At 42.9% G+C, this 18,049-nt stretch overlaps 1 protein-coding gene and 1 pseudogene across 1 annotated transcript; one reads left to right on the top strand and one right to left on the bottom strand.

Moving 5' to 3' along the window:
- Positions 1-241: 241 nt before the first annotated feature.
- LOC129775872 (60S ribosomal protein L14-like) lies at positions 242-840 on the bottom strand (annotated as a pseudogene).
- A 4,009-nt stretch (positions 841-4,849) lies between these two features.
- LOC129775871 (cytoplasmic dynein 2 light intermediate chain 1) lies at positions 4,850-6,325 on the top strand. Its single transcript, XM_055781045.1, has 2 exons — positions 4,850-5,276; positions 5,334-6,325. Exons 1-2 carry the CDS (start codon positions 5,127-5,129, stop codon positions 6,216-6,218), a joined length of 1,035 nt encoding a protein of 344 aa, XP_055637020.1. The 5' UTR covers positions 4,850-5,126; the 3' UTR covers positions 6,219-6,325.
- Positions 6,326-18,049: the final 11,724 nt, after the last annotated feature.

Below are 18,049 nucleotides of genomic sequence, written 5' to 3'. Positions count from 1 at the left end.
CGACTGAACCTCGAAGCTGATTGGGCTTGAGATCAATGCGTCTAAGACTAAACACATGCTAGCAGGAGGGACTGATCGCAACAGAGTTCTTTTTGGTAGTAGTGTTGTGATCGACGGCGACGAGCTCGAGGTGGTAGAGGAATTTGTCTACCTTGGCTCGTTGATGACAACTGACAAAAACAACAGCCGTGAAATTCGAAGACGCATAGTCAATGGAAGTCGCGCCTACTATTATTTATTTATATTTCTCCCGTTTCTTCGGCACACACTCGCACGAATTCTTATAATTTACTTCTTGGCTGTGACCTTCTTAGCCTTCCTGACACGCTTCTTCTTGCCTTCCTTCTTCGCAATTGGATTGCGTCGCTTCGGCAGTGGCTTGGTGCCCTTCACCAGCTTACCGAACAGCATACCGTTGGTAACAACCTCCCGCTTCAGCTTCCAGTACTGCTTGCCGACAATGCGATTGCGTTCGGCGCGGGCCAAACGCAGCTTAAACCGATCGAAGTCGGTCAAATTGCAACGCTTAGCCTTGGCGACCGCGCGCTCGTTCCATCTCGTGCTGGAGAACTTCTCCTTAAGGTTGAATGCTTCCAAAGCTTTGCGAACGACCTTAGTCTTGGCGGTGTACGGAAACTTGACGCGGTATTTGGTCAGATGGAGGTGATTTACGGGGACTGCTGACGAGGAACACCGGTGATGGGGCCATCGATAGGAACCCGATTTTGGTCAATAACATTGACAATAGCTATAAGACGTCCCTTGTATTTTCCAGAGGCGCATTTGGCCACGCGGCCAGTCTCCACAAAACGTGTGAAGGTCATTTTGAACCGAAAGAAGGAGAGTACTATGGACTCCGCAAATCCGGGAGTTGGAGAGTTGCAGCTATGTACCGAGTGCATTGGCGGAACAATGTTGTGAATAAGATCCTAGCTTTTCAAGAGATGTAGCATCATTGTAAATAAAAAAATAAAAAATAAATAAATAAATGAATAGCATTTTATCTCAGCACAGTCTCCAATGCCGTTACACCCGGAAATCACCACAACAAACAGAAACACTAATCGACCACATCGACACTTCTCAGACATCTTCGACTTTAGAACCTATGGTGATCCTAACCTCGATTCAAACCACTACCCGGCGTTGGTCAAACTGCGTCCTAAACGTCAATAACAGGAGACAACAGTGCTTGCGACAACTGTAACATATGTGCAGTGTCTTGAAGCTGCGTTGCTGGGGATGTTGCTTCCCTAGGAGAACGCTGAAAGCAGCACTTAGCAGCGCAGCAAATGACAACGGGACGAATGCAGTGAAACTTATACAGTGTATACAACAGTTGATAGTCAGGATCTAGTACACAAAACAACGATCGGAGGACTGGAAAGTATTTTGTGCTCTGTAAGTGCTGTAAATATCAAGTTCTTATGCACCACTACATCGTAGATTTCAAAGCCGCATATGATACCAAAGCTTTATTCATTCAGAATCCGGGATCACAAAAGCAGTTGTATCTAGAGATTGGTTAAAGGTACAAAAAATGTTTTTATATCAAAATACAAATCATTCATTGCTCTTTTCAGAAAAAATGTGGAAAAAATTATTCTGATACAGTTTGGATGACTTTTCGTACTTTTTTCGGTTACCCTTCATCAAAGTTTGGACTCAAATCCAGCGGCCATTTTTTCCACGATCTCTTCGCGTCTGCTGCTTCCCAAGTCACATTGACTTCTTTTTCTTCTAGAATGCATTCTGAATGGCAAGCTCTAGAATAGGCGTGACCGCGGTGCAAGACGGAAGAAATTTCTTTGACGAAAAATTCCCCCGACCAGAACGGGAATCGAACCGGCATGTTAGGTTTGGCGCTAACCACTCGGCCAAGAGAGCACCATTGGCACCTTTGCATGGAAATTGCCTGGTACAGTAGAACCCCAGTTATAGTTGGAAAAGTCGGGCTAAGTCACTGCGTGAAAATCGCGGATAACACAATAAAGCTGAAAATGGGGTGCAAACCCGAAAAAAAAATATTTTTGCATTTTTCATTAATACGAAAACCATCTGTAAGGTCGTGTACACCAATGAACAGATAATGTGAAAGTCGTGATATCTCGACTTATGTTCAATCACTACAACCTCAACGCGCATCTTTATCGCATTGGGCTCGCAGCAAGCAATCTTTGTGATTGTGGCGATGGCTACCACGACATCGAGCATGTTGTCTGGTCGTTTATCCAGTTCCATACTGCCCGCTCTCAGCTCTCCAGAGCATTGAGGGCCCAAGGCAGACAATCGGATAACCCCGTCCGGGATATCTTAGGTAGCCGTGATCATGTTCCTCAGAAACGCCGATGTCAACGTTTCAGGATGTTTCCTCCGTTGTATCCCTGTATCATATTCCTCCTATCCGATCGATAAACTTTTATTTAGTCGCGGGCTTTACTAAACTTTTACTTACAGATACACGGGCTGAAGGTTGTGCAGCCCACTGATCATTCACCAAGAGCTGAGGATTGCAACTCTGCACGAGCTGATGATTCAGCCGGCTAGTGACTATTCTATTCTGGATTCCTCGAGTCGAGAAAGACGCACCACGCTAGATATAGGGTACATACTAGGGGGGCGTTGCTGATTAATGGTCAGCTGCATCCCAATAGGAACACTTGTAATACTAACCTCTAGCCAACCGCGAGTAATCGGTTACATATTACTAACATAGTTGTAAGGCAAACATTGTTGAAATATTGAACTCCCGGCCCCGTTAGGCCGACGCCATGTGAGCCCTAATAAAAATATATATTTTGGATATATAAAAATGGATTTCTGTCTGTCTATCTCATTCTTATGAACTCGGAAACTACTGAGCCGATCGACATGAAAATTGGTACGAAAAGGTTTCTGGGGTCGGAGAAGGTTCTTATGATAGTTCGAGACCCCTCCCACCTCTATAAGAGGGGGCTGCCATACAAATGAAACACAAATTTCTACATTACTCGAGAATTAATCAAGCAAATGAAACGAAATTTGGCATGTGAAGGTTTTAGGGTGCAATCAATGATTCTATGGTGGTTAGATACTCCTCCCCCCTCTCTTAGGGGGGGGGGGATCTGTGAAACACAAATTTCTGCATTACTCGAGAATTAATCAAGTAAGTGAAACCAAATTAGGCATTTGGAGGTTTTGGGGTGCACTATATGTCTGCCATAGAAGTGAAACACAAATTTCTGCATAACTCCAGAACTAATCAAGCAATTGGAGCCAAATTTGGCATATGGAGGTTTTAGGGAGCAATAAATGTTTTTATGATGGATTAGTAAAAAAACCCGGATGTGATAACGAAAAATAAATTCTGGGCGGGACGAAGTTTGCCGGGTCAGCTAGTTTTGGATTAAAAGAAAAAGTCACGAACACAACAAAAGAGCAACACTTATCACTAACTGACGAATTTCAGGAAGGTCTATTGAATTACTAGGGAACTACTCTCGCGGATAATCGAGGTTCTCTGTATTATTCGATTGGACGGAATCGTGGGCAATTGAGAGAATGAAGTCTTTTTTCAATGAATTCGACTTCATTGTCACGGTACCACTGAAGTACTCTCGAGTGTAATGACAGTTTGCCACGGAAACCGTCACAAACAACGTGGTTTACCGTCCTCAGCTGCAAATCCCTTGCCAAATCGAGAACTTCCTGGCAATTTTTTAAGTGAGAAAGAACATAAATTTTCTGGGGACATCTCCTTCGGCAGTGGCTTTATTGAAATTTCAGGCCTGGGAGCTGACCAAAATCTATCATCGTTTCGTCATCCATCAGCATGCATCCTTCGTACTTTGCAAATTCTTGTTGTACAACTTTCGGGCGCGATCGTGAGTTCAAAACTCAGGGCCCTCATTGACCATCTTTGTGTTGTTACAGAATAGCTACGTCCACGCAACAATCAACAGCGATGGAGATCGATCCACGGTCGAAATTAGATCGATTCATCCATACAACTGCTCTGCTCTGCAAGACACATCGGGCTGCTGTTCTATAAATAACTCAACAATGATCAATCAACTGTCTCCGCTGTCCGGTGGTCTAACTGGATAATGGAAGAACAGAAAGAAAACTCTTACGCCTAAATGGCTACTGTGTGAATGTACCATATGCAATGGTTTAGAAGGAATACTGGCGAATGGCAACTGTGTAATGTAATGTGCTATAATTATAGATATGATAACCATGTGACATGTACACGATTAAAATTCGGCTCTGTTATAGCTAAAATGCTAATGAGCCTAAAAAATAAATAAATGGGATAAAAAAAAACTTTCGGGTGCGTTTTTTGGCCACCAGATTTTGCTTCAGCTCTGCTTCCGATACGACGCGTCCTATGATCCATCTGAACAGCAATTGTACGTTCACGGAAACGTTTCAGCACATTATACACTGTCAGCGATTTCGTGATGTTAGTACCTGATCACGCCGGATTTTTAATGTGGATGTCCACAATCAAATTTCTCATCTCGCCTTCCATCTTGCACAACTTTTCCAGAACAAAATGAATTAAAAATTTTACCGTTGAAAGACAGGTTTTCCAAACAATTTGCTGTCAAAAGATTGCATATGCGACTGATTATTTAAAATGTTTAATAGATAAAATAGATAATTCCTACTAGAGCCATATTATGCAATATAATGAATATAATAAATTGAAAAGGTAACTGATATCAATATACAGGTTTTTATAATTATTTTCACTTCAAGACAAACGTTTAGCCTTATCACTGATGTTTGAGAACACAATTTTCCACCTATTATTCAACTTCATGTTTTGATGTTTAAAAATATGCCTGAACAATGAATAAGAAATCCTTCCCATTTCATAACTAAAAGTTCAACATTGCGTAATTTCCGGTGTACATTATCAACGGTAACGTTCTTCCGCTGTTGCGTTACCATAGTGACCAAAGGTATACACAATAAACACAAATATTATTCAACCTATCCGTCCGTTTAAGATTAGTACTCTTTTCGATCAGATTCCTTTTTCGTCATATTTTGTGGCTCCGATTTACAAAAATCATCTTCCGGAGATAACTTGATTAACAATCAATTCACGTGTTCGCTTCAATAAACAGCTACCGACGATGAGTGAATTCAATTCGATGGAAATTGATATCAGCGAAACGATTCAAGACATTGCATTGAAGCTGGTCACGGAACAGATGAAAAATGAAACCAGCTTGTCGATGGTACCGAATGAAAGAACTGTTTTTGTTCTTGGGAGCAAAGGAGTGGTATGTTAGCACGTGACTCGAAATAAATGTGTTTACCTTATATGCCATTCCTTCCAGGGGAAGTCTACACTCATCAACAGATTCTTAGACAGAGATGATATCCCTCGGCCAACTTTAGCGCTAGAGTATTCCTTTGGACGAAGAACAGCGTCCGGCCAGGGTGCACAGAAAAATATCTGCAACGTGTGGGAGTTGGGTAGTTTGGTAAATTCGAGTCAACTCATAGAAGTTCCCATCCGATCGCACGGTTTAGCGACATTTGCTGCAGTTATTATGTTGGATCTATCCCAACCGGACCGTTTGTGGACGGATTTGGAATGCGCGCTCAACGGATTGAAACAAGCGATCGCTAAAAATTATTCCTCGAAAGACGTAAGCGAAATGCACACCGTCATGAAACAGAAAATAGGCGCAGACCACGTGGACTTGAATACATTGGAAATTCTACCATTTCCTGTGATGATTGTTGGTGGAAAGTACGATGTATTTCAGAACATTGATTCGGAGGTTAAAAAGCATGTCTGCAGGTGCCTTAGATCGATTGCGCATACTATTGGGGCATCGTTGATTTTCTACACTTCCAAAAATGCTTCACTGTCGAAAATTACTCGTGACGCTATCAATAATCTTGGTTTCGGAAGTCCGTCGTCTCCTTTGAAGGCAACGGTTACGGATCACAACAAACCAATTGTTATCCCATTTGGGGGAGACTCGTGGGAGAAAATAGGAGTAACACCTACCAACTCGGAACGGATAGGTATACACTATAGCGCTCAGATACCACAAGTTGGCACAGAAACAGCTGTGATTCCAGATGATCCCGCAAAGGATGCTGGGTTCAAAGAGCGTGTGATTGACGAGCTTCGTAGCCAGAAGGACGAAGAGCTAATGAGATTACTGAAAGACACGGAGATTCGTATGAAATTCGAAATGGTGCAGTAGCAGAATAACACGATCCTGCACTACATGCTTTTTGAAGCCAACATCAATAAGTGATGAAAAGTTATAGAAAAATTAATGAAATAGTATACTGTCATTATGAAATAAAAAATCCACACTCAGGAAGATGTGAATCACTAAATATTTGGTTGATAATTCGAAATACTTGCGTGATGATAGTACTTCCTCCACGATCCCAGTAAAGATAAACTATGTTTGCATTAGTATTGAGGTGCGAAAATGCATCACTAATGAGTTGTTAGTTCAGTTAGTCAAGCTGATTATTAATTTCATTCGGACATTTCCGGTCGAATGGTTTTCCTCAATAACAATTCATTGCTGCTTATAATCAAGTCGCACTAAATCAACCGACATAATTAATTGCCCATATATAAATTAAGCGTACGAATGGCTAACAAGATTTTGATCTCCTTCGTGGTGCGTGAATTTTGTTGCAGCAGAAAATCCGAAATTTTACCATCCAAAATGGGGTTGAACGCGTTCTGTTTGTAAGTTTATGCTAACCTAATTACAGTCTTGACATTCGTTTGTGCTTGAATAATATCATATTGCAGAATGGTAACTCTCTCTCTGTAGGCTATCACGGTAGCTTCTCTAACGAAAATTTTATTTACTTTGTCGGTCACAATCAGAGATGCCCTTCCTTATATTTACCAGACTTTTTGGCAAGTTCCCTGACATCCTGAAAGACACTCACTTTTGCAAGATTTTTCAGAAATGATCCTGATTTTTCATGATTTTTTTTACTCTATCAGAATGAGAATAATCCGTAAAGAATATACTGGAATCCCTGTCAAAGCTTTCTTGGTTGGAAATGAGACTGTCATAATAGCAGTCCGGTCCGAACATGTATTATGCTTACATTGAATTAAATTTTCCTGATACAAAGCTACCTAACTTTTATTTATCAATACGTATGGTCGTTGCAAATCGACTGAATAAGTGAAAGTGAAAATTACGCTCACTACGCACAAATGTTTGTTCAAAAAAGTGCTACGTAATTTCTTGGAACCAGAATATCTAACAAATGCAGAAAATAATAACTAGATTAAGTTTGAGGAACAACATTACCTGTACTTGTATGATGTGTATGTACGAGTAGCCGCAAAGTTATTCATGAAAGAATACGTTTCAGAGTGTAATATCACCGTTTTGTCCCAAATTCCGAACATTTCATTTTTAAACGTAAATTTACTAAACTTTAATGTTATAAATAATTGAATAACGAAAACTCTGACATTTTTGACGTAGAACTACGTCTTTTATAAGGGGACAAATCAGAAAACAGGTCACGTTTTTATGAAATAAAGTTAACGTTGATAACTATTTTTTGCCGTGATCGGATTTTGGCGATTTACATACCAAACAAATCGGAAATACCCCAAGATTTGTTTGATATGATGTACATTACAATCCCCTGGTGCTTAAATGGTTAAAATTCATGAAAACTATAAGCGTTTCCATTTTTCCATACATTCATTCTGCTGATTTTTGAGCTTTTCTACCCGTGCCGTCAATAACGAGCAACTTATCGACGAGTAATGAAGGGGAAATCGTAAGATGTAAAGCCTCCGTGAACAAAGAAAATTAAGAAGAACGAAGGGAATATTTGCCTAGAGTATAAAAAGTGCACAGTAGCAAAACTATTTCCACCAAGGATGACAGCTAAGCTAATCGAGATCGGAAATATTAATAGAAAAGGCTTATGTTGAGAAGAGCGCAAAGCGGTGTTTTTTTTTTTTTTTTTTTTTTTTTTTTATAGAGGTGAGGAACGCTCTTCCAGCCTTATCTGGGAAGGGATAACCCAAACGTCGAGTGGGGATCGCACCCACAAAAACCAAGCCCTCTACTCGTAGCCTCATTCCCCCCGGGACCACATCTAGGCGACTACTTCAGGGGGCGGCTGTGCTCATGCACTTCACGAGTTTTCAACGCTAACTAGCGTTGATCCTTCCCTTTTTCTCTATACATCTCATTTACGTTTCCGTTGTACTCCGCCACGCACATCTGCTGCACAGGCTTCCTTTTACCCGTCGAGACGTGTACCGATTAGGAATTGCCCTCCAACTTGACGCGCAACCCGTCACAGTCACCCTCGCGGGGTTTCTCACCTGTCGAGACGTGAACCGATTAGGAAGCGCCCTCCATCTTGACGCGCGCCCCGTCACAGCCACCCTCGCAGGATTTCTCTTCCCAACGGAGCGCCGATTAGGCAGTGCCCTCCAACATAACGCGCACTCCGTCACAGCAACTCTCGTGGGGTACCCGCCGATTTGATGATGCTCTCCTAGGCTCTCGCTCCGCCGAAACGATCCTCGCAATGTTCCTCTCTCCATCCACCAACAGGCATTGCCAGCATTTTCTTGACCCTGCTCTCCAGATTCCGCTTACCCGTCGAGACGTGTACCGATTAGGAATTGCCCTCCAGCTTGACGCGCAATCCGTCACAGTCACCCTCGCGGGGTTTCTCACCTGTCGAGACGTGAACCGATTAGGAAGCGCCCTCCAATTTGACGCGCGCCCCGTCACAGCCACCCTCGCAGGATTTCTCTTCCCAACGGAGCGCCGATTAGGCAGTGCCCTCCAACATAACGCGCACTCCGTCACAACGACTCTCGTGGGGTACTACACTTTGCAACAGCCCTCGCATTTGTTCCTCTTCTATGGTCAGGGGTTATTACTACGCTGGTCGGCCCTCCACTTCCGCTGTAGCTCGGACATGATGTGTATGATTACACTGTTCACAGCGTTCCAGGTGCCCTCATCGCGACACATTTTCTCTACTATGTTCCCGGCATGAAGGGCAGGCAGCCCCTCGCGTCTTGCGGTGAACCTGGGACACACAAATACCACGTGTTCTGGTGTTTCCTCCACATCTTCACACTCCGGACAGAGTGGCGACGTTGCGTGCCCGAACCGGTGCAAATATTGCCTGAAGCAGCCATGTCCAGACAGGAACTGTGTCAGATGAAAATTCACCTCCCCGTGCTTCCTGTTCAGCCAGGTCGATAGTACCGGTATGAGCCCATACGTCCACCTGCCTTTCTCCGCCGTGTCCCATTCCTGCTGCCACTTCAAGAGTGATTCTACTCTCGCTGTTTTCCGGATACCCCTGATTTCCTTTCGTCTGTAGCACTCTCTGTCTTCCGCCAGAGTGATGCCAATAGGGATCATGCCGGCGATAACGCAGACTGCCTCCAACGAGATCGTCCTATACGCGCTCGCAACTCGCATCGCCATGAGCCGAAACGTACGGTCCAGTTTTTTACGATTCCGGTGGGTTTCGAGAGCCGCAGACCAGACTGGTGCTCCGTACCGCAGTATGGACGAGGATACAGCAGCCAGGAGACGCCTTTTGCTACTGCAAGGTCCTGCGTTATTCGGCATTATTCTCGCTATCGCGCTAATGGACTTCTCTGCTTTCTCGCAGACGTAGTCGACGTGGTTGTTGAAATTCAGCCGGTCGTCGATCATAACTCCCAAATATTTCAACCTACGCTTAGAAGGTATCACGTGTTCCCCGACTGTAATTTCCGCTCGCTGCACGGCTTTGCAGTTACTCACCAACAATACTTCCGTTTTATTATGAGCAATCTGCAGTTTCGCTGCTTGCATCCAGTTCTCTACTGAGACGATGGACTCGATTGCAAGCATCTTCACCTCTTCGAGTGTCTCGCCTGCCACTGTGAGAGCGATATCATCCGCGAAGCCCACGATCTCCACGCCTTTGGGAAGCTTCAGATTCAGTACACCGTTATACATTACGTTCCAGAGCGTTGGGCCCAGGATAGAGCCTTGTGGTACGCCGGCCGTTATATTCAACGTTGTCCGCCCCATGCTCGTCTCGTAGACTAGGACGCGGTTCTGAAAGTAGCTTCCTAGAATTCTGCACAGGTACCCAGGAACCTTCATACGGTGTAGGGACTCGGCAATGGCTTCCCAGCTAGCGCTGTTGAAAGCATTCCTCACGTCGATCGTTACTATAGCACAATGTCGGTCGCCCCTCCGCTTTTGCTGTGATGCCTTCTCTGCTTTTTCAACCACTGTCCGGATAGCATCAACGGTGGACCTGCCTTTCCGGAATCCAAACTGCATCTTTGACAGACCATGGTCACTCTCCGTACATTTCGTCAGTCTGTTGAGGATAATCCTTTCCAAGAGTTTCCCGAGCGTATCCAGCAGGCATATAGGCCTATAGGATGTTGGTACCCCCGGGGGCTTTCCTGGTTTTGGCAGCAACACTAACTTTTGGATCTTCCATTTCTTAGGAAAGTGACCATCATCCAGGCATTTCTGTAGCACTATCCTGAAGATGTCCGGGAACGCCTGAATCGCCGTTTTCAAGGCCGCGTTGGGGATTCCGTCGGGGCCGGGCGCTTTCTTTACCTGCAGTCTCTTCGCCACTGCTACCAGTTCTTCATTGGAAACTTGAGAACGTTCGGTAGCTATTTCGGCGTACGGTGTCGGTGGCCATATCGTAGGATCATGCATCGGAAATAAACCCTCCACAATGACCTTCAGCTTCTCGGGACACGATTCGACGGGCGTCACAGGTCCTCTGATCTTCGCCATCACGACTCGATACGCGTTGCCCCATGGGTTGGCATCTGCCTCTCGGCACAGCTCCTTAAAACAGTTCGCTTTGCTCATTGTAATTTCCCGTTTCAAGGCGGCTCTAGCTGCTCGGTACACCGTATTACGTTCCTCTCTATCAGCACTGTTTCGTGCTCTCTGAGCGCGTCTTCTGGCTCGAAGACAGCTAGCGCGAAGGTTGCGGAGAGAGTCGTTCCACCAGTAAGCTGGGCGTCTTCCATTTTTTGGTGCAACTTTCCTCGGCATGGTAGTGTCGCATGCTCTCACCAGTAGATCTGTCAACTTTTCTGCGTTCCAATCTGAAACTCCGCTATCTAGACGAAGTGCTTCGACGAAAAGGTCCTTGTCGAAAGCATTCGTCTTCCACTTCCGCTCACAGCTTGTTGTCCTCCGAACTCTCACGTGGTTTCTCTGACCGATTCTGTACCGGATCGTCTGGTGATCACTGTGCGTATACGACTCGCACACTTTCCACTCCGTACTCGCCAACAGCGACGGACTGCAAAAAGTAACGTCGATGATGGATTCGCGCCCATCTTTCCGGAAAGTGCTGGTGGTACCTTCGTTCAGTAACGTTACTTCCAGCTTTGCTAGAGCTTCCAGTAGACTGTACCCTCTGATGTTGGTGCATCTACTTCCCCACTCCACCGCCCAGGCGTTGAAGTCGCCTCCAATGACGATCGGTGTTCTACCAATTAGTTCCTCGGTCATTGCGTCTAGCATCTGGTGAAATTGATCAGTTGTCCATCTCGGGGGTGCGTAGCAACTACACATGAAGATTCCATTAATTTTGGCGATTACGAAACCTTCATGTGAACCTCCAACCACTTCCTGGATAGGATATCTGCCCATCACCTGTATTGCAGCAATCCCTAAACTATCCGTCGCCCAGCTGCCGTTATCACGGGGTACTCGGTACGGCTCCGCTATGATTGCAACGTCGCATTTTGTCTCTGTTGTCGACTGCCACAACAGTTGCTGAGCTGTGTTGCAATGGTTCAGATTGATCTGAATTATCTCCGTTACTGCGATTCTGCTAACGCCTTCTTATACGAGGGACACTTGAAGCTTCCTGTCGCATGGTCGCTGCCGTTCTCTGGTTTGCAGAGCAGGCATTTCGGTTGCTTCGTGCAGTCTCTCGCAACGTGCCCTTTCTCACCGCATCTCCTGCACAGTTCAGACCTGTCGGGGCCTGTGCAGCTTCTTGCCTGATGTCCAAAGCCCATGCACTGGAAGCATCGCTCCATCCGCTTGGTCACCCGGGGCACCATCTTCAGCGAGCAAACCGACCAGCCAACTTTTATTTTGGTCGTTTCTACCATCTTATTGGCTGCGACTGTTGAGAGCCGTATCGACGCCGTCTGCGTACCACCATACGCCTTCCTCATACGGATCGTCATTGGTGTATTGTCCAGCTTACACTGTTCTATCAACTCGCGCCTTAGCTCCTCGTCTGTCGTGATTTCATCCAGATTTCTGCATTCGACCACTGATTCCTGGGAAAGAGCCCTCACCTTCACTTCCTCACCGAGCGACTTCGCAACCAGTTCCTTGAAGGCTGAACTTTTGACCGCCGGATCCCTCTTGAGCTCGAAGAGCATCTCTCCTTTCTGGGTACGCCTGGTTTTCACCACCTTCTCTCCCAGTTCTTTCAACTCCGGATCGTCCCTCACTTTCCGTAGGAGTGATGCATAAGTCACTCCTTCCTTCACCTCGACGATCAGGGCTTCTCCCTTACTACGCTCGCGTCGGGGCCTAGGTTTTTTTGTCTCCTGCACCCCTTTCTTCTTTTCTTCTTTCTTCTTTCGTTTCTCCGTCTGTTTTTCGACAGTGCGCCATCCACTGCCTTCACCTTCCTTTTTGTTTCCCAGGTTATCATTTTTAACCTTCTTCAGGTCTTCTTCATCCCCTGGGGTATCCCTCTTCCTTTTGTCCGATCGTGGATTTCGTGGCGTCTTCGGCGTCTCCTGTATCTCGACGGACATCTTCACCCTTGCTTCAGCGAGTGCTTTTTCGACAACCTCTGCTCGCGTGATCATCTCCTTCTGTTCACGGTCAGCAGCCGTAACGGCCGATTTGATGCTTGTGACTAAATGTTTTATCTTAGTATGGACATTGTTTTTGTCCTTAATGAACTCGTAGAGTTCATTCACTTTTTTCTTGACCTCCATCAAGCTTGACCTCCCGACCTGCAGCCCTTCTAAAGATGGGATGGTGTTGGCATTATGCGTTAGCACTTGTATCAGGCTACTCTCTCCTTGTTGTGGATCCTGTTGGTGTCCTGTAGGATTCGCTATGGCTGTCTGGTTGCGAATTGGTGATCTCTGGAGCTTACCGCTCCTTGCGAACACGCTCGCCTCTCCTGTTGGTGTGTCTTCATTCCCGTCGTTTCGTCTGTTGAATTGTTCGAAGGTATTCATGTCTGTTGGGTCCCAACTTCGGGCCGCTATCTCCGCTCGTTGTACATAGTCGCTATCAGTGATCTCATGGTTATCTATGCAAGCAGTGAGGCCATGCAGGGGTTGACACGGTCCTTCATGGGGACCGTGTTCAGAGCCAGATCAGCGCAAGTCATGAATGTGACATCTGACGCCTAGTACCTAGTGCCTGAGCCTAGACGAGCATCGAACGTACCCGAAGACTTGCCAAGTTATTACCGGGACGGGGGCAATCGCACTATTAGCCCACACGCCGTTTCAGGAAGGTGTCACTCTTCCTTACTCAGGGAACAGGATAGTACGACTGTCAGCCTTCAGCGTCGTGTTGAAATCGTTTCCGTAACGTGTCCATTTTCCATGTCGTAACCAGTATGTCGTAATCAGGATCTTACTGGCGTCGATCCTGATGTGCTTGGCACTCCTTGTGTTGCTCCTGTACACGGTATTTCCCCCGTGCAATCTCCAATAGGCTTTACCGCGCCCTTACTCGCGTTGTCACCCGATAAGTCGCCTCATACGACAGGGACAGGGACCAAGACCCGAAGTGCTATTCTAGGCCGGCAACTCCACGGCTCAGCGCAAAGCGGTGTGTATGTGTGTGTGTGTGTGTGTGTGTGTGTGGAGTGTGTGTATATTTAGTTGCTTCAAGTTATCGATGTATGGATATTTGTGTGCGTACGTGTGCATTGGCCCTGTCACGATGCAACAATCGCCTAATTTTTTGATGCTATGATTGAGGATTGTTTAATGGTTGTTTAATTAGCAGTTAACATTGTTTGTTTTCCGCCATCATAAAGGGTTCGTTGGTGCCTTTGACATTGCATCAATGCATTGAACTGAGGCTATGACGAAGCATACGTGAAGGTTTTGCGTCAAAAAATATTTGGGGAATACCGAGCATCTTGAATGTCGTGCTGGTTCGTGTACCAGTCGCAAAACTACCTTCAACTAGGATTACATTTGCGCTAATCTTGATCATAATGAAGCAATGCTACTCTTTTGGAAGTTGTTGTGATTAACAGAAAGAGTTTATTTCGTTTAAAGGGTGTGTCACATCAAATTGCATCACGGAAAAAACGCTGTAGAAATTTAATTTTTAGGAATTATATCTTCAGTTTTCGCTTATAATCAGATAAGAGTGTATGGATCACGTTGGCCATGCTTCACTGTCAATTTTTCGTAAATTTGGAAAAATGTCGTCGAACGAAAAAGAGCGTCGTGAATTAATCCTGTGCACTCATTTCGAGAATCCGGAGTTGTCACATCGGGACATCGGTAAGATGCTGGGAATCGTCCAATCCACGGTCAGCAGAGTACTAAAACGATACTTCGAGAACGATACCCAACGCGCCGGAGCTTCGCCCAATAGAGAAATATTGGGCGATTATGAAGCAGGCCCTTCGGAAGAACCCAAAAGTTGTCAAATCGGAGGCGGACTTCAAGAGAAAATGGATTTCTGTTCAAAAAAAACTACAACCTGACGTTGTACATAACCTTATGGACGGGGTAAAGAGGAAGGTGCGAGCATACGGGCTTGGGCTCGAAGTATGAATAAAAAGAAAATGCCAAAAGTTGTTTAATAGTTTTTATTTTACTGTCTAAAATTTTCAAAAGGATCGGTCTACTGGACGAATTTCTACAGTGTTTTTTCCGTGATGCAATTTGATGTGACACACCCTTTATTTAGTCACCAACAAAGTAAATGTCGTTCTGGAATTTTGTATGTAATTTAGTTTCGCTTGACAGTAGCTAAATTCTCCGCTAAGGATGACAGCTGCGCTTATCTTGAGCATGAGAAACTAGTGCAACTTTTTTCGCGGTCAGTAAAATTAACAGATGCGTTTCTTCAGAGAATAGCGTAAAATGGTGAGAAGTGTTTATATTCCTAGTAACTTCAAGCCACCAATGTATGGCTCTGTATACATGCTTTGGCGAACGCTTGTTTCCATGCGGTACCAAAGAAATATTGATGTAGTTATGAGATGTGGAATAATGATGCTGATGCAACAAGTATGTAATCGACTGTAACCGAGTCTATGTCAATTGTAAAAAAAGGCCACCGGGATAGCATTCGAGGCAAAACATTTCAGAGCGATCAAGCAATTCTACTATATAGTTATTTCTAAAATTTCACAGCATTATAAAATACTATTCAAAATTATATACAAGCATCTTATATAAAATAACAGCGTAGTTCTACGTCAACAATGCGGTCGTATCTTGAATACAACCTCCTATATTTTTGTAATTCCGCGCTATCTGGAATCAATTTGATCAAAGAGAAGCTTCAAACCTATAGGACCAATTCACCCCAATTAATTTCATTTATTGTTACAAAAACTTACAGTTTCGCTGCATCTAATTGTTCCTCTTCTGTAGACGAACAGAACTTTACTGCACAATACACGAGAAGTTTGTGTAATCAACAGAAAAAACCCCTAAAACCATGATCGAAAAACTTACATTTTCTTACAATCAAAGTGCTTGTTTTGTTCATGCTACCGTTTCGCCCCACCTGTTAAATTTTACCAAAGTTTTTCTACATACGGTTCAACAATATAAGGAGATGAAATCACCCGTATGTTCAGATCTAGGTAGTGCGGACTGAATCAAAACGGCTGTCAAAAAAGATCCAATTGAAATGTCAAAAGAGATCCAACGATCAGGAGTGTTATTTTTCTTATGATAATCAACACTATAAAAGTGGTATTGTTGTCAGGGGCAAAAAAAATTAAAATAACAAAATGAACGAACTACATTTTTCCGTCAATTGTTTAATTAACCATTGTATCTCTGAAAGAGCATCTCAGCCTTTCACTGAGCTACGCCTTTTTAATGTCCCCTCTCTTTGACATAACGTTTTTCCGAACGAAATAAAAACAAACGAAGTCAGAGTCACGTAAATGTTTACTCCTGCGATTTGAAAATATTCGATAAAAAGTGGAAGGAAGAGATGCCAGATTATTTTTAAAAAAAGTCTGTAAAAACATGTGAATGTCTGTTAAAAATGTGGAAAAGTCTGTAAAAGTGTGCAGATCTATAGAAATGTCTTTTAACGTTAATTTTCACATATTCATGAATACTTTGTACATCGTGATGCACGTAAGATTGTATTTTGTATATATATATACATCCAATCCATGCCAAACCAATATAGTGGTTCTCAGATCTTCGTCAAAAGTGGTAATATTGTTCTTTATCGCAAAACATTAGACTCGTATTTTTTTATTTTTTCATTGGGGTGCTCATTTCCATTTTAGGGTGATCCAAAAAAATTTTTTTTTCCATTTTTTCCCAAAATGACTTTCTTCTAAAATTTATAACTTTCGAACCATTTAACCGATTTAGATGATCGACATATCAAATTGAAGCCAATGAGCCTTAATTGAGAAATATTGAACTTGCAGATAATATGGATCCTATTTTCGTAATTATTGATTGTAGTTGTTTTTTAATGTTTTCATGGCTTTGGACTAGGGGGCGCTATATTTTTTTATATTTTTTTCTTGGAAGCTGAGAATTTTTTACATAAAATATCTCGATATCAGAGATGCTATTTTTTTCGTTTTTGAAATATGATTTTTCAAAACTAATCGATAGTTCGAAAAACAAATTTTCCCCATTTTTCCCACTACAAAAACATAACTCTTGAACTATTGGACCGACTCATATCATCGACATATCAAATTGAAGCTTACGAGCTATTTTTCTTTGGAAAAATGTTACTTTTGCGAAAAAATTGAATTCTTGTTTTTGTAATTATTGATTGATTTATTTTTTCATAGTTTTCTCGTTTAAAGATAGGAGCGCTATATTTTTTTTATATTTTTTATGGAAAGCTGAGGATTATTTACCTAACATATCTCGATATCAGAGATGTTATAATTATCTTTTTTAAGTTATAAATTTGTAAATTTAACATGTTTTAAGTCTTCGATCAATATTCATATGTGACTAAACTAGAACTATGCTACTAGAATCTTTCCCGCAAGTGTGATATTTTTTCAAATTTTGCTTATTGGCTTCAATTTAATACATCGATCATCAAAACCGGTTCAGTAGTTCAAATGTTATGATTTTTTGCAGAAAGTTATTGGACAAAGGGGGAAAAAATATTTTTCGAACCACCGGATTACTTTGAAACATCATATCTAAAAACATAAAAATAGCATCTCTGATATCGAGATATGTTATGCAAAAATCCTCAGCTTTCAAGAAAAAATTTAAAAATATAGCGCCCTCTAGTCCAAAGTCATAAAAAAAACGACTACGATCAATAATCACTAAAATATAATTATTTTTTTCGCAAGTTATATATTTTTTAATAAAAGGCTACGTCAATAGTTTCAATTTTATATGTCGATCATCTAAATCGATTCAGTGATTCAAAAGTTATTAATTTTCATTTGTCAATTTTGGGAAAAAGTGGAAAAAATTGATATTTCGGACCACTTAATAACTTATGTGTCGTAAGTGTGTTTAAATGTTTCAATGATCTACATATACATACATACACATACATACGCGTTGTTAATTTTTATAAAAATCAGTATTTCTTCGTTGATATATTGGACATCCACCAAGGCTTGCGGTCTTGTCGTTGATGAAATTTATAAGAAAATACAGTGTATATTTTCCATCCGCCATGCAAGGCTATACAAGTTTTAGATCCCCACACGGCCATGAACCATGTCTGTGGTAACAATAACGAACAGTAACCCATATTTCGTCATAAGCAGACCCGAAAGCGAATGTAAATTGTTGAGAATAGAATGAAAATTT

The sequence above is a fragment of the Toxorhynchites rutilus genome, chromosome 3, assembly GCF_029784135.1.
Source record: "Toxorhynchites rutilus septentrionalis strain SRP chromosome 3, ASM2978413v1, whole genome shotgun sequence".
In the NCBI taxonomy this organism is placed as follows: domain Eukaryota; kingdom Metazoa; phylum Arthropoda; class Insecta; order Diptera; family Culicidae; genus Toxorhynchites; species Toxorhynchites rutilus.
This window is presented reverse-complemented; position numbering and strand designations above follow the sequence as displayed.

Bases quoted from the DNA above. Each gene is read 5' to 3' on its own strand.
- LOC129775871 (XM_055781045.1), top strand. From the start codon at position 5,127: ATGAGTGAATTCAATTCGATGGAAATTGATATCAGCGAAACGATTCAA. The intron at 5,277-5,333 runs GTATGTTAGCAC...CATTCCTTCCAG, and splicing joins TTCTTGGGAGCAAAGGAGTG to GGGAAGTCTACACTCATCAA.